At 38.4% G+C, this 17,395-nt stretch overlaps 1 protein-coding gene across 1 annotated transcript; it reads left to right on the forward strand.

Moving 5' to 3' along the window:
• Nucleotides 1-5,288: 5,288 nt before the first annotated feature.
• Smp_204740 (unnamed protein product) lies at nt 5,289-16,889 on the forward strand (the record flags this gene model as incomplete). The annotated part of the gene is made up of 7 exons (XM_018792722.1): nt 5,289-5,457; nt 5,525-5,583; nt 8,125-8,184; nt 8,283-8,385; nt 11,575-12,529; nt 14,414-14,836; nt 16,700-16,889. 7 exons carry the CDS (start codon nt 5,289-5,291, stop codon nt 16,887-16,889), a joined length of 1,959 nt encoding a protein of 652 aa, XP_018644670.1.
• Nucleotides 16,890-17,395: the final 506 nt, after the last annotated feature.

A 17,395-nucleotide genomic window follows, 5' to 3' on the forward strand; every position in this document is an offset into this window, starting at 1 on the left:
GTAGATGGTGTCTAGTCTTGATTGACTATGATCACCACTACAATTCGATTACGCTCCCCAAAACGACTTGGTCCCTTTGATAACTCGCAAACCAGAAGACTGTAACTGGTCCAGATAGAGTATATTTATTGGCAATCTCGTGGTATCGAATGAATACCGAGACGTACCGAAGATTACAGGCAAAATGGGCAGAGCGTAAGAAAGTTCAAACCAACAAGATGGATAGCGGAACGAGAAATGACTTTGATACAGTTGAACAACAACGAGTACGATAAAACAATCACTGATACAATTAGTTATAACAATAATAATAATAATTGTTTCCATTATTCCAATCGTGTTCTCGTCGAGAAAAGCAGGTCACTACAGGAGCCCCTCGCTAGAAAGGGTTTACACTTTCGATACGTAGCGGTTTCGTTCGTGGGACTGATCGCGAAACGTGCAATTGTAGGACGAAGGCGTTGGCAGAACAGGAAGTGATCGTTGGTCCTCGAGTTGCCACCAAAGATCTTTGACGTAGAACTGTACCAGGAGGAAACGTACTGTAGTGATTGCTTGGGTTAGCGTGCTACACCAGAATGGTTTGTATCCAGAATCTGAAGATTGCGTTCGTAGAGGTCTGGACCAGAAACGCTGCAGACGTAAAACGAAACCAGATTGAGCCAAGGAACCAAATGCGACCATAATAACGACGTTGGGAACAAAATGTATATCATACGTATTTAGAGCCGGAGAGATCGACTGAGTGCGTTGACTAGAGAGTGGGTGATCAGGCCAGCTTTCGCCAAGATTGACTGAAGTCGACGATACCAATACTGCGATGGTCGGAGGCGTAGGCTCGGGGTAGACAAAAAAATGAAAGAAAAAGAGAAAAGTGTTGCATTCGTGTAGTATAAGTGTAAGGTCCTATACTGTATCCGCTGCTGGTTATGAGGTTAGTCTCGAAAGCGTACGGGTAAGCGTACTCGGCGACCGGAACGTGAGACGGTAGTCTCGTTCGAACCTCGTGAGCCTGCAATCTCATCCGCAGTGAAGGGCGGTGTGGTCTGCCGATCTGGACGTGAGACGAAAGTCTCGTCCGTAGACGGGGCAGATGACACGTGCTGTTGACTGGGACGTGAGAATGAGGTCTCAGGTGTATCTAGCGTGGGATCCGAAGTAGATGTATAGATCCCGCTAGAAGGTTTAATGGGTCTAGCGCTGAGTCTCGGCTTATCAGGTGTAGCACTGTCATCGACGTGTGCTGGCTTGAGACGATCAATTCTGACTATTTGGACGCGGCCATGTCGATCAACCTTGAAGGTCTTTTAGTGACGGGAAATCACGTGAAAAGGGCCTTCATTATGCTGTTGGCTCAGATTGACCGCAAGCTGTCGTGTACCATAGGTAGGAATGACTAAGCCATTTGCAGCGTGTAGTCGAAGCATAGTGGCATGAAACTTACTGTTACAGATGGGTAAGACAGAAACTTGGGCACCCGTATCCACAAGGTGCCTAGCGTTAATGCGTTAATCGTGCTCATAAAATAAACGGCCAAACTGAGGTGAAGGACCGGTGATTACGGCCGCATTTACTCGCCGGTTCGGGAGTTTCCCGCCCTTGTATGAGAAGGGAGCTCGACAATGGCGTGCACCGGCCGCGAAGGCACAGTGGAACCACCACCAACTCGAACTCGCTTCCGAAGCCGCATTTTGTCGCCCGCTTGGGGCGAGTCGTTACGGCTTTACGGGAACGTGACCTGGGTCGGGGGACGTAGGGGTCTGGTACGTTAGATCGGTCTCGGAAGCTGAGACGAGTGTGAATACACTTAGACCTATCCCCATGAGCCATAGGGCGCCTATGTGAATGTGATGTTGAGGCAACTATACAGTTGTCTCGGGTGTTAGTCAATGCTAGGATTTTATCTGCTATGAGGGCCATCTGATTGAGTGGAGTGTCCTCGAGTAGGGTCGTAAGGGTTGGTTGCATACTAGCTGATAGAGATTCGAGCCGCAATTCTTTGACTATCTCTGAGTCAACTGTCGTATTTCCTGCAAGAGATTACAGGCGCGTGAGGTGGTGGCTCGGTTTAGCATCACCCATGGGGTGACGTGCTAATAAGGTCTTCAATCGTTCCTCTCTTATTATAATCGTGTTCTCGTCGAAAAAAGCAGGTCCCTCCAGTAGTTTCATTACCATATACAAAATTATTTGGCATAATTTGGAGTAACATAGGCTGATAAGTTGTGTATAAGGTACTCAAAGCAGAGAGAGTAGAAGAATTAACTGGTTTATACTCGCATATCGCAAAGATATTTGATATTAAACTTCATAGATATATTGAATGGACCTGATTTTAATGATGAAGGCAATAGAAAACACTTGACAATAATACATGTAAGATCAGGACAAAGTTGAAACTGAGAGCTTATGTGGCAGACGTTTGGATTGATTACAATGTTAGATTGTCATAAGCACATTGGATAGTTTGGACAAGGTTGAAATTCGGCGGGACGCTTGATGTTTTGCGGAACGGTCGTAGGACGGGAATATACTCAACGTATATATGGGTTACTGTGGGTGAGGTTTTGTGCCAGTATTTCCTGCAATTTTTCTGCAAAGTGTCTGTTATTTAGTGCCTCGTTTTTACTTTTTTGGGTGATGTTTACGTATTGATAAATAACTTCCTTGATATCCTGTTCACAAATTGTGTGGCATAGCCTTGCCCCGTTTCAGTATGCTACAGTTTCCTAGCTACAAACCAGCTTTTTGATCAATATTTATTCATGCTCTCAACCAGAATACAGTGCGATGTTACCTTTGTGTTGTGTGCAAGTCATATTCTCATAAACTAAACTCATGTTTATGAATTAGTTGATCTTTTAGAGTTATTTATAAAATATTCCTACATTCATATAAATTTAGAAAATCGGCGAGTCTGTAATTTATGGACGAGTCAATTAGAAGCGTTTGAAGGATTTCAAGGTCAAGACGCAAATTCAGTACCTGGTGCTCATGTACAGTCGGTTCACAGAGGATTTCAGAGACGTGACAGTTAAGCGTTTTCAATAAATGGGACTACTAAAAAGTTTATTTGTAATTGCTGTAACCAAATGACTTGTAGATCTTGTGCAGACTACCGTGATGTCATTCGGCGTAATGTATGTTGTAGTATGTCTGCTAGAATAAAAACTTTTTTCGCACTGTCCGAATTGGGACTAAGGCAAATTATAATAATTGTCGTGAATTGCATAATAAAAGCACCAGTAACATCGGCTGCAATGATCACAGATGTTACTGAAACTTCGGCTCTTCAGTGGTATAAGTATTGTAGGAATATATGGGTAATAAAAATGACCCACAACCGGAGTACATACAAACAATATTGAAGCCATGTGGCCGAGGCCGAGAGTTTTTGAAGCCTTATCATGACTCCAGAGATGGACTATTATGGAGCCATATGGATATATTCCTCTACCTTATGCCCCCAAACGCCCTGGTATGGCCGAGAGTGGGGAGTCCGCTCTCCCTCCATCTTCAAATGACCTCACATGGCCATGAGTAATATAGCCTCTGCCACGGAAGTCCTACTCACTGCCTTCTCGTGGCACTACTGTTGTTTACGAAATTGAGAGGACGAAAAGCGAATGTCCGGCGCTTTAACCGGGTTGGCGGACATGGAAAGTCCACCTAGGGGAGTTGGAAAACCCTGATTCCAAACCAATGATGCACATGGGCTGGCTCCAGTATTGTGAGGGAACAAATGGCGTATGAATCAATCATTGGTCACCGGCTACTATGGGACTGCATCTCCTCACGATGCTCCACTGCCTTGTGGATCAGACCTTTAGGTTAAAGGCTCCGGGTGTGGCCCCCTAAGAAAACCACCTGCTTCAGTTTGGGCACCTGAGCAGTATCCAAGCCCTTACACAAATCGAATGAGATTTGTGTAGCGCATATGTATCTGGTGCCCGTTTGTACCAATATTTATGTGTATAAATAAAATAAAATAAAAACCTTATGCATTACGATTTTAGAACCTTTGAACCTCTTTCTAACCTTGACACATTGTACTGATTGGCTAATATTTCTCAAGGCCACTTAAGATTGTTTCAAAGGTCGTTCACAAAATATAGTCTCGCCGACTAAAGAGTAGACTTTTTGCGCGTTTCTCTATTATTTTCTTGCAGAATATGCCCTATATTTCACATGTGTTTGCCTTCATCCCTCCTTTCTTTATTGTTTGGCTGTTTTGTTCGCTGGTATGATCAAGTCAATCTTTGATTATAGTGACTACAATGAAATGACGTAAAAAACGTAACTGCATACTTAGTTCACATCTACAGTTTTGCGATTCATTTGCTGTAGGATGTGTAGATAAGGCGAATGGTCTTTCGAATTTCAACTTAAGTCTCAGGCTATCAATAGATCTGAAGTGCAGTTGATTTCACTTTCCGCTGCTTTTGGATGCACAGAATAAAAGTTGGTTTGTGTGACAGATCTGAGGGTCGATGAAATAATAGTTTTATAATTCATTTCTGTAAATTATTCAGGGCATGGTAATAAGTGTTCTGTCATTTTATAGAATTCTACGCTTATATTATACTTTCGAACATATTCCAGAATGGTTGAGAGCGATTTTACATGCTGTATTCTACCGATGAGCGGATATTAAACAGACAGGTAAAAATATACTCCATTAACGATCTTGGATGACTTATTAGTCAATCAATAGTGTTGCTTTATATAGCAATATCTTGTAGTGACGTCGAGTCATAGACGGACTATGATCAGCACTACAATTCGATTACGCGCCCAGAAACGACTTGGTTCCTTTGATAACTTGCAAATCAGAAGGCTTTAATTAGTCCAGATAAAGTATATTTATTGGCGATCTCGTGGTATCGAAAGAATACCGAGACGTGCCAACGAGTACAGGCAAAATGGGCAGAGCGTAAGAAAGTTCGAACCGAACAAGGCGGATAGCGGAACAAGAAGTGAGTCTGATGCAGTTAAACAAGTACAGTAAAACAATCACTGGTACAATTGGTTACAATAATAATAATTGTTTCTTTTATTCCAATCGTGTTCTTATCGAGACCAGCCGGTCACTACAATCTTATCAAACGTAGTAAATTTCAACGAATTAAGTTTTCACACGGTTAATGAGTGTTGACGTATTGAGTATTACTGAAAATTATTGTAGTTTCATTAACATACATTTGCATTTGTGTCATGTTCTTGTGGTCAATCACGTGGATAATGTTTCCTTCTTTTATAGTGGAAGGTTGCTATTTAATTTGATTTGAATGAAAAGAAAGCATACAGAAAAATCTACTTACGTGTCAGCACCAGCAATGCCAACAAGTGTACGGGGAGATCTTAGTGATGTGAGCGATGATTTTGAAGATACATACAATACAGAAGTAGCTAATATTCAGACTCAGTTAGATCAATTAGATAACAAAACTCATCCAGGTAATTGAAGTATCCTTTTTGTACATAACTGGGATATAATTGGTAGAATTTGTGAAAATTCGTGGAGAAATCGAAACTTGGTATTCGGAACAAAAACAACGTATTCACATTCTACATGAACACAAAGTAAGCATAAAAGATTTTATTTTGCTGCTTCAACAACAATGTTTATGAGTAATGACACATATTATAGATGAAAAATTTGCTTGAAGCTAAATTTATTACAATAGCTTCGGTGATTATATCGGGTTGTTGCTGAGATGTGTTTGAACCTAATCTCTAATACTCTAGGTTATCTAACGCTTAAACTCACTTCTATGCTTATTACCAACTTCTTAGTTAGTCTGTGAATAGTAAGACAAATACATTACTTGTTAGCACCTTTTTTGATGTTAATTCAAGTATATCGATAAAAGTTCGGGGTTTAATTTTTGAGCAATTACGCTCGATGTTCTGGGAAACAGTCAGTAAGAATTCATGAGTTTATTCTGTAGGTTGATGTTAGTTGATGGAGTAGACTTATGGTTGGTCTATATTTATATCCTACAAATATAATTTATGTTGAACAATACGATCATGGTTTTTTAATCTGTTGAGAGAGTCCTTTCCGTGTGGATCTATGAGGAGATCATGTGTCCTTCATTCTAAGCTTTGTTAGTGCTTTCTCAACTGTCAAGATTGAGGTTTTGCTAACAAAGTTGATTCTCATCTTTTGTTGTGTATCAATGGACAGGTTAGGATACTTAGTTGAAATCAGTCGAATTAATTATACCAACAACTAAATAACCCTCCAATATGTGTGGAAAGTGGTATTCATTACTAGAGGAACAGTCTACATTTATGCTTAAGCAAAAGTTGTTTATATAGTTATTTGAAAGCTATTGGTCGGTGGTTTAGTGGTTAAGTTGCTAGACTATTTGTGATGAAGTAGATTCGAATTCTACGTTATCTGCTTTAGTTTGAACATCCAGATTGTATCCCTTGCTGTTACATAGGTTGGGACTTAAGATTTTTTTCGCTAATCACAATTCGTTTCTTATCAGCGTTACCTCTCGATGATCATCTCTAATGAGATAGTTTTTATTTATCTGTTAATGAGATAGCTGTTGTTTCCAGTGAAACTCGTGAGTCAATTTCGGCTAATCACGAGGCGATATTAGTTTTTGGTGGGAGTTTAGAGACATACCATGTTTGTTTACACAGTTGGTACTTATAACTCCGAAATAAGCTTATAATACAGAATGATTGATAGTTTTCGATTAAAACTGATCACCAGAATGTACACATGTTATGATCTCATGTAATACGGCCCAACTACTGTTGCTTAGTATTCTCCGTACAATATTTCACTCGACAAGTCTTGAAATGAAAACACGGTTGAACAGCAACGTAATTATATTCCAAATATACAAGATTGTAAGTAGGAATCACAATAAGAAAACCGTTAGTATATTTATAATTTTGCAAAAACGATTCCAAAGTCCCCTCCAGGTATCCGCTAGCGACAATTAGCTAAGAAATGGCTAGTCAGCGTGCCCCAACGTATTCCCGCACGAAACATGCATTAATCCAATCTGTATCCCGCTAACAACACCATTGGAAGTCTACTCTAATATACAAAATTTTTAACTCCAAAGAATCAAATGAGAATATTTTTAAAGCCTGGCTTGGGGAGTGGTCCTCTAAGAAAATCACGTTCAGTTTGAACAACCGAGCAGTATCCAAGCCCACTCACAAATCCAACGTTATATGTCCTGCGTATATATTTTGGTGCCCATTCTCACCAATATGTGTTCAAATAATTAAATAAACAAAGTTAACTAATTCAACACAGCCAGAATGATGCATTAATCTCCTTACTGAGAGTGTGGTTTACAATAAGCTAATTTTACGTAAGAGAGAAATCGTTCAATAAATTACTAGTTAAGTATAAGTAACATAGATATCATACGTTAATCCCACATAAATTAACAGAGGCTGAGTTGAAGTTCAGTGGATTTTGATCCAATAGCATTCGATCAGCACTAAGAAGGACTTGACACGCATGACATTGATCGCCACCCAGTGATCAATCAATTGTGACTACATCTCAGTCCTACAGGAGGTCGGTGGCGGCCCGACTAGCTCAGTGGTAACGTCTCTGACTGTGAGGCTGAGTAACACGGGGTCGAATCCGTCAGGGAGCACCAGTTCCCTTAAGATTACTGGTACACCTTGCTGACGAGTGCCAAGTAGCATGAAACCCGGGTCCAGGGTTTCCTGTTGACCACCTCCAATTACCATTTTATCTCAACATAATGCACGCAGTGTCGAGCCACCTAGACTAGTGGCCACATTGCAACTTGATCGATAGCATTCGATCAGCACTAAGAAGGACATTGATCACCAACCAGTGATCAATCAATTGTGACCAATGATTTAAACGTATTACACCTAAAGACTTTTGGCTCAATTCCATATCTATCAAAAGTGTGTTTTTTTTACCAGTTCGAAAAGCATGATGAAGCAACCAATGTAGTAACTTTTAGTTTTTCAATTGATGAAGATTATTTAATATCACATCACTGCATTTGACGGACAAAATTAAGATCAGATAATTTTTTTGTTATTCATATCACATTTTTTCCACCTTATTTTACCCCCTCTAAATAATAACTTTATTAACAGCTAGATACTATTTATCGTGAGTACACAAAAGAAGCTGAAGCATGTGATCGTGATTGTGAGGTAGGTCATTTCTATTTGAACTGAATGGATCCTTTTACATATGTCTTCTTCCTTTCACCTCCTTATTTCTCTCTCTCCCTCTCCATAAATAATGTCAGCATGAGAAACGACGAATTCAAGCTTATTTAGTATCATTATGTGAAGAACTGAAACGACGTTTGGAACATGATAAGAAAAGTATTGAATTGACTCCAAGTGGAGGTTAGTTGGTCTTGTTCAGGCAGCTTTTTTCCTTTAATTTTTCTTCGAATTACATAATTCGTCCATGGTGTCTGTTTTTATTCTGTTATGGATCTTGATCGAATAGTATATTGTCTTATAGTAATAATAGTAGTTGAGAAAAATTTAAACATAATCGTTTGATTATTCGTGTGTCGGTAATATGTGTTTTATTTGCATCACCTGAAATCGTGAACCAATGGAGTTAAGAATGCTGAAGTTAAGCATAGGGTTCTGAAAGAAAATAATAAATTGGTTGATGAGGTTTGGATCTTAGTCTAATAAGGTGGTTCAGACACGTATTATTTATGCTCAAAGTGGTATGTTGGATACTTACTTGTAAAGCTTGCAGCCTGGTTCTGAAAGTTATCTTTAATTCATTTAGCCTTATCAGTATCTCAGAGGAAGGCTGTACTAAACTTTTATAATGCTGTTTGTCCAGTCCTTCTTTAGTTTCGGTTTCATCTTGGGAACCACCAGGTGGTGATATGAAACCGTCAGATCCTCTCTTTGCTCTCACGTTTTCCATCGACTTTCCGAATTTCTTAATAATGCAAACATAATCTGGTTTTCTGTAGTGTGACCCAGTGAATACCATATGGCTCTGTGTATACGTTTGCAGGGGAATGTAGTGGGATTTATTACTATTTTGTTGAATACACATAAATTTGCAAATCTCTCACCGTTTTCGTTTTTTTCTCCCCAGTCCGTGTCGTTTAATGATATCTTCGTACTCGGTATTGTCCATCCCGACTTTGGCGTTTAGATTTCTCATCAGGACTGTCAGATCGTCTCCTGAGCACTTCTTTACAATCGATTGCAACCTCTCATAAAATTGATCTTTATTTACCTCATTCCTATCATTAGTGAGTGCATAGCACTGGATAACACTCATTGTGAGTTCCATGTTGGATAGAGTAGGAGTAATTTCTAAGAGGACCAGTGGAGTCAGACCAAAACATGGTATCAGTCTATAAAAACATTGACTGTAGGTGCAGACGACCTGGTTGATATACTGGCAACAACCACTACCAGTGGTTGGAGATGTTGAGTGATGTGCATCTGAATTGGTCATATTACTTACTTACTTACACCTGTTACTCCCAATCGAGCATAGACCACCGACCAGCATTCTTCAACCTACTCTGTCCTGGACCTTCCTTTCTAGTTCTGTCCAATTGTTATTCATTCTTCTCATGTCTGTCTCCATTTCTCAGCGTAATGTGTTCTTTGGTCTTCCTCTTCTCTCTTGACCTTGAGGATTCCATGTGAGGGTTTGCCTTGTGACGCAGTTGAGTGCTTTCCTCAATGCGTGTCCTATTCACCTTCAGCGCTTCTTCCTGATTTCTTCCTCCATTGAAATCTGGTTTGTTCTCTCGCACAGTAGGTTGTTGCTGATATTGTCTGGCCAACGAATCAGAAGTATTTTGAGTAGACAACTGTTAATAAATACCTGCATCTTGTGTGTGATGGCTTTCGTAGTTCTCCACGTCTCCGCCCCATACAGTAGAACTGTCTTGACATTTGTATTGGAAATTCTGACTTTGGTGTTGTTTGACAATTATTTTGAGTCCCAGATGTTCTTCAATTGTAGGTATGCTGCTCTTGCTTTGCCGATTCGTGCCTTCACATTTGCATCAGATCCACCGTGCTCACCAATGATGCTGCCCAAATATGTGATGGTTCTTACATCCTACAAAGCTTCTCCGTCAAATGTGATTCTATTGAATTGGTCATATTGGCTCAAACGTATTCACTACTCATCTTTCTCTAGATCTTCAGTTCAATTATTTATTCATACATACTTTTTATTCTGTCCTACTGAATCATATTCACTGTCGTTGCTACTATTTTTCAGTTTCTAAAAGTCATGCTCCTTAACCATCGAACCACTGCTCCAATACCGTAAATATATCTTGTAGATATATTTCCAACATCTTATTTGTTAATCGGAAATCCAATAAGTGTAGTTTAGCGTATAATTTAAATCATTTACTCAGTATAGTTTACAAGCTTATTTCTAAGAAACATTTTTCACGTATGGGTGATACTACTGAACTACCTAAATCAAGTTATATTGAGTGAGGTTCAAACCTACGGCTTATCAGTTTAAACCAAGTTCACTGGTAATTATTCCACCATTCCACACCCTTCCATGTTAATCCAGCAAGCTTTCAACCTGTGCTAAATCCTAGAACGTAGGCAATTCTTATTGACTCACTGTTCTATAAACAACCCTCAGGAATAACGTTCCGCGTACTCGAATCGTTTGCCCTAGCAATGCGAGGTGATAAAGGGACGTGAGAAGGGTTAGTCGTGGAAATAAGAGACTTATTTGGTGTAGGAAGGATTTGATTGTGACCAACCTGGTCTCGTGTGTTGTTACGAGTATGAGGACTGATATCGCTTCTCAGCTGCCCACACCGTGGAAGGGTATTTCTTGAGGGACCTGAAAAGGAAGCTGAACTGGTGTTGTTCTTAACGACCTGGGAGCGTGACTGCAAAGCCCAAGGGACAACTGCTTGAGGCCGGTCGCGCACGGCATTTTTGTAGGAGGTTTTCGACATGTTAGTTCCGTTCTTCAAAAGGCCTTACCGCCGGAGACGGAAATCCGAGAGGTAAGGTGAGGCGTAACATTTTTAGGGTCGACCTTTTCAAACCTCACCCGTCCTTGTGAGAAGGCAGCATCGCTGCAGATGCTGGTTGTCCGAGAGAAACACCTTACTGCTGTCACACTCCTCTACAGTCGGCAGTACGACTTCGCCCTCAGACCTTGAGTTGCTGCTTTTAGTCTTACCGTTTTCCAATTGACCTTTCTGGTATGTTTGAACCTACAGGATCATATGTTCCAGCCAATATAGTTCGGTTGGGTCATCACGATAGGCAAGCCCGACCACCACGTCAAGGTAACAGCTACGGTCGACAGAAATACCTCTGTCAAGCAGTGGGTAAGGAAAACGGGCACTTGAATCGGTTTCAAGTTCATTAATTTAAAATCGGTAAGTTTCCATACTAAAATGTGCGTCTACTTCCAATGTCTTTTTTCATTAGCTAAAATAACAGTAATGTATGTAGCTAAATTTTGGTTTTTTCGTGTCACCAGTTTCTCAGGGTTGTGAATTCTTATTCATTCAATTTCTGATGTAAGTGTGTTATCTAATTAATTTATAGATATTCTTGAATTTAAACCTGCGATAACTCGAAAGTTGAGACGACGAGCTATAGGTGGAGTTGGTAGTGGTGTTAGCATCGGCTCGGCAGGCGGAAATGATGTTTCCGCTTCAAATCCAGCTAATTTCATGTATTGGGGTGACTTACTTCTCTGTGGTTCACATTGGCCAATGAATTCAAACTTGAGTACAAGATTACAGAAATCCAATTCAAATGATTCGTACAATTCTACTGTTATTGCAAATAATAATGATGAAAATACCGATCCAATCCAATCGTCGTCAAATTTAGAGAATGAACCTAAAGAGAATGATATATCAGGAATTCCATCTAGTAATACAATGTCATCAGTATTCCAGTCGACCTCATTATCATCATCATTATCAACAACGTCAGCATCAACCACAACAGCGACGACGTCTTCTACAACTACTGTGATTAGCGCCACGTTCAATTCAACTTCTAAGTCAAATATATTTGGTACTTTAGGTTTAAATCCCTTTGACGGAAGCTTATTATCACATTTATTAGCCTCCATGAATAACAACACTTCATTATCGTCATGCTCATTAACAAATTTTTATACGAATTCTTCATATTTATCAAACACACCAGACAATATAAATAGTGTCGGTGACCTTTTAACTAATGGAGGTGTAGCAATGAATTCATCGTGTAACTCTACTGCAGTAGCTGTCGCAGCTGTTGCAGCTGGTCTTATTATGCCATCAAATGGTACTGGAACGATTGGTTTATCAAATAACATCAGACTCTCTCCAGTTGCTGCACTTGGTTGTGGTCTAGTACCACTTCTAAATAATACTAATAACAATTGTAACCACTCTTCATCAACGTCTATTCGTAAAAGACGTCATCAGAATACTGCACCTAGTGCACAATTAAATCTTTTATTACCGGAACATGAAATTTATGCAGATTTGACAATTATTCATAGGTAAGATATGATAAAATTTCACAGATATATATATGCTATATAGTAATATAGCTCATTTTGATTATTACAAATATAGAGAAAAGTATTTTTGACGTGTTAGGTCAAAGTTTTGCATGGCTTGACAACTCTTTTCGTCACTGAATATATATATAAGTCTTATGGTTGAATGATATTTGCTCACAGGACAGGATTACTAATGTAAATTTTCGAATAGTTGAAATCATGAGTCAATTGAAGCTAGACCACCATGGAAAACCTGGAAGCACTGGAAGGCCGTTTCGTCCTATTATGAGACTCCTTAGCAGTGCGCATCCACGATCCCGCACTCGCGAGATCTCCACAAAACCACTTCCGAATTTTAGAATAATTCGAAATGTAAGGCCAGACTATTCACTAGAAATGTAGAATACTTATGTGATAAAGTTAGATGCTCATATATGAGCTGTTCACACAAAGTTAATATGATAAATTGTTATAGACGATTGAAGGGAATTGGTTTCTAGGTCACTAGCTCTGTACAGTAAATTAAGACGTGATTTCTAGATATCGTATCAATTGTGTTTTAGTTGTTGCAAGTCGCTCCATAGATGTGACGAGGTAAATATACGAACCACCTAAATGGTACTACTTAAGTTTCTCTGTAATTAGATTCTCAATACATTATGAACATTATGTGACATAATTAATGAATTAACCAATTCATGCTATGATCGAAATCTCCAAATGTTATAATAAATACATTAGTTATTTACTGTAATAACCTTTTGCAAGTTTCTTTTTATCATTTCAAACCATTATGATGTAGTTGTAGTCAGTGTCCAATTTGAGGAGAAGTCGTGAAGGCAAACAAACTATTTACTTATTAGTGTACATTTTGATTAATTCTAAACCTTAATAGTGTGATTACTTTTTCCTTCAACAGACCTTCAGGTCAAAGGCTCGGGGAGTGGCCCCCTTAAGACAACCACCTGTCTCGGTTTAGGCACCTGGGCAGTATCATAGCCCTCACACAAATCAATGACAGCTGCTACTGGCGTCATTGTTATTTTGTGGTACATATTTATTTGGTATCCTTTTGTACCAATGTTTATGTTTTCAAATAAATAAATACCTCCAACTGCCCTAATGTAATTGAGAGTGGAGGTAGTCCGCTCTTTTACTCAAAGCACTTTCATACCGTGTCATGTCTATACTCTCTGTCAGGGATTTCCTACTCATTACCTTCACGCTGCACTGTTGTTTAAAAAGGCGGGCGTACGAAAAGCGAATGTTTGACACCTAAACCAGATTAGTGGATACGGACAACCCACCTATGGGAGCTGAGAAACTACTTTCAGCTCAGCAGTATACATGGGATTTAGGATCATGAGGGCACTCACGGTGTATAAACCCACTTTACGTCAATGACTGCTATGAAACATCATGTCCTTACTTTGGATATTGCCTTGTGTCTCGGCAATTGTCTCCGTAAGAAGACCACTTGCTTAAGTTTCGGCACCTGTTCAGTATCCTAACCCCCACATATATCATATTGTTTGACACAGTCTACTTCCGGTCCCCAATTAGACAAGATTTCGTTTGAATTAAACAAATAACCAAACAGCTTGAAGATGTCATTTGGAGGGACATGGCTTTTTGTTAACCCATCAAATAGGTTTTCATGAAGGTTTAGAGATTTCACATTGATTTTGGTAGTAACTCACTTGTAATAAAAAAACTTATCCACTAAGTTGTTTTTGGTGTTTATCAAAATGAATTTAACTTGGGGGTAATTCCATATCAACAAAGTTTAATATGGTCATAATATAATGCTGTCTTTTTCTCTGTTTACCTTCTTTTATCACCTCCTTCGTCTTTATTTTCCTGTAAATTATTCTACAACAGAGCTTGTTCGAAAGTTTCAAATAATACCAATGGAACATCAATGAGTAGTGGTAGTCGTAAGCATTCTTCACATACTGCAAGTAATAATTCCAATCATACTCCTAATAATACTTCGAATACGTCTCAATTATGCTGTAATAGTCCGTTAAGTCCTTCCTTAGGTAAATGTTATGAAGATAATTGTGGCTCAAGTAGACTGACAAAAGATTCCAATACAAGTATGAATACACCATTTTCATCTCATTCAATTGGTTCGCCTAATTCATTCAGTAGTGTAAGTGTTGTTGACTCGTCACTTACACGTACAGGCGCACGTACAACTGGTATTGGCCACATTGGGACTAATTCATCCATGAATAACCAGCCAAATACATCACTTTCTATATGGATAGACGATGGACGACTTTACTGTGGGCATAAATGGTATGATATTTTGCTTCAGCGTTTTTCTTTAAAACAGTTAAACTTAGATTATTAAATTGTTTTCCTGAAGCAAATACTGTTACTGTCAAGAGATGTGTTGGTATATAGGTTTTTGTAGGTGTAATAGATGTTGATCTCTTATTTAAGACATGTAACTTATGATGAATTATTCTACTTGGGTTTACTGGAGAAAAGTTTCATAATTTTACATGACGACTAGTTTTACACAGACAACCATTATAAAATAACTATCAGTAGATAGCTGTTTCATATGCAACTTCTGATCATTGTGTACCCAAGTAATCGTTACAAATCTAATTCAGAAGTTTTACGCCTTATGTTGAGTTATTTGATATTTTCGATTGAAGTCAAATAAGAACATTGTGCTGCACTATCATAAATGCTAATAATAACTATAAACTACTGTTATGATTTGGGTTCGAATCTCGCGAGGCGAGATCGTGGATGCGCACTGCTGAGGAGTCCCGTAATAGGATGAAACGGCCTTCCAGTGCTTCCAGGTTTTCCATGGCGGTCTAGCTTCAATCGAATCATGATTTCAACTATGAAAAATATTTATTCTAAGATAAAAACAACACAGGATATACGCTAGTTATTTAGTTCATATGACAGATACACAACCGTTTGAATAAAAGAAAAAAGGTGAGAGTTTAAAGAGAGCCTTTATATTCTTAAAAAGAAATGCATAAATGCAATACAACGATTGTCTTTTTGCTGTAACAACGATGACCTTGACAGCATGTAACAAACTAGAAGAGGAAGTAAACAATCGAATAATGTAAAATAACAAAAATCTGTAGGACGATATCAAATGAAGTTTTTTCGAAGGTTTATCTATTCGTTAGAAGTTCAATTTATCCATAAAAACAAAGGAAATAGGATAATATGAAGTCTTACTAATGACCAAGTTTGAGGATTATCCCTGCTGTCCTGATGAAAGTTGTGACCATTGAAAGTTTTTTGTATCAGAAATGTAACAGGTATCCTGAATGCTAGTAGATGATAGTCGTTGTGTTAGATGACTTGATTGAAATTGATGGTATAAACTTTTTGATGACAACTTAATGATGTAAAAGTGATTTGCTCACTATTAGACCCTCCAAGTTCTATGCTTCTTTACTAAGAGGGCTGTTCGAGGAGATTGCTGTAAATATCCTTACTATAACGAAGCATCTGTTTGGTGGTGTTTAGTAGTTTTTCTTCTAAAATCATTCAATTCATAATGTAGGATGTCGTGAAAGGGAATACATCTTCACTAGCTTTGATGATCTTGGCGATCTGAAAATATAAGTGCGAAACCGGAGGAACGGCTGTTTAAGCCCTTCTCACACTAGGTGTTTCGTTGGGTTCAGTATGTATTTTTTAAATCCTTCTACCTGTAATGGAATTCGGTATGGCAAAGTGAGATGTACTGTTTCTGTAACCCTCCCTTCTCTCAACAAATAAAATAATTAGAATGTCTTATTTTTCATGGGAAACATTTTACTTCAATATAAACCATGTATTGTCATCAAAATGTTTTCACTTTTAGATGTTGTACTTACTAATTTTCGTCTTACCACTCTTCAACAAACTTGTGTAGTATTGTACGACTTTAAAAAACAAACGTTTCAAACAGTATTGACTCAATTGCTTTGCATCACTAAACGAACCGTACTATCAATTCAAATGAATTGTTTTCATTATGTTAATGTGAAATGTGACAACTGGAATTAATGTATGTATACACACATGTCTTGCTTTGTTTTTGCTTAAAACGAATTGATTGATTAATTGGTTAGTATAGTAGCTTTTACCCATTTAGTGTATATACTAATATTTGCTTTCTATTTTAACATCAAGCTATCAGATTGGTGCGTCAGTTATCTTAGAAGGTCGTGATGGTTCAAGTCATCGATGCACTGGTACAATAGCATCCATTGGTGTTCAAGATATAGCGATACGAAGATGTTCAGATCATGGAATATGTCGTGTAACTGTACAACAATTAAAACAAGGACGATATGCAATATGGCCAAATAAATCTGAATAGACTAACTTCACCTTCCCCCGAATCACTCTTGCTTTTATTATAATCAAAAAAAGAATAACTGTTGGGAGAACTAATCCTATTGTAAAGTGTCAATTATTATTACTGCACTTTTACAAGTTCCTCATGTGAATATATATATATATATAACTTGTACATGTACATTCCTATGATCGCCTTTGTCATTTGTCAATTTCATTTTTATTGTTTATTCCACGTCAGCACCCTGTCAATCCTGTCATATTATCATTTCAGAATATAATTTAATATCTTTTTCGTTACATCTAAATTTTTTGCTACCCAGTGGGCGTATGACTCAATGATAAAGTCATGTTTGAACTCTACTTTGGCTGTTTCAATTCGGACAAGCAGACAGATAACACTAATAGTTTTTCACACATTTAAAGTATACCTTGAAGTTAATGTTCTATTGTTATTTGGCTTATGATTTTTTTATTTCCTGACCAGAAATGTTTTATAATAAATGCAGGATCTACTCACTCTAGCCT

Source organism: Schistosoma mansoni, assembly GCF_000237925.1.
Source record: "Schistosoma mansoni, WGS project CABG00000000 data, supercontig 0147, strain Puerto Rico, whole genome shotgun sequence".
NCBI lineage: Eukaryota > Metazoa > Platyhelminthes > Trematoda > Strigeidida > Schistosomatidae > Schistosoma > Schistosoma mansoni.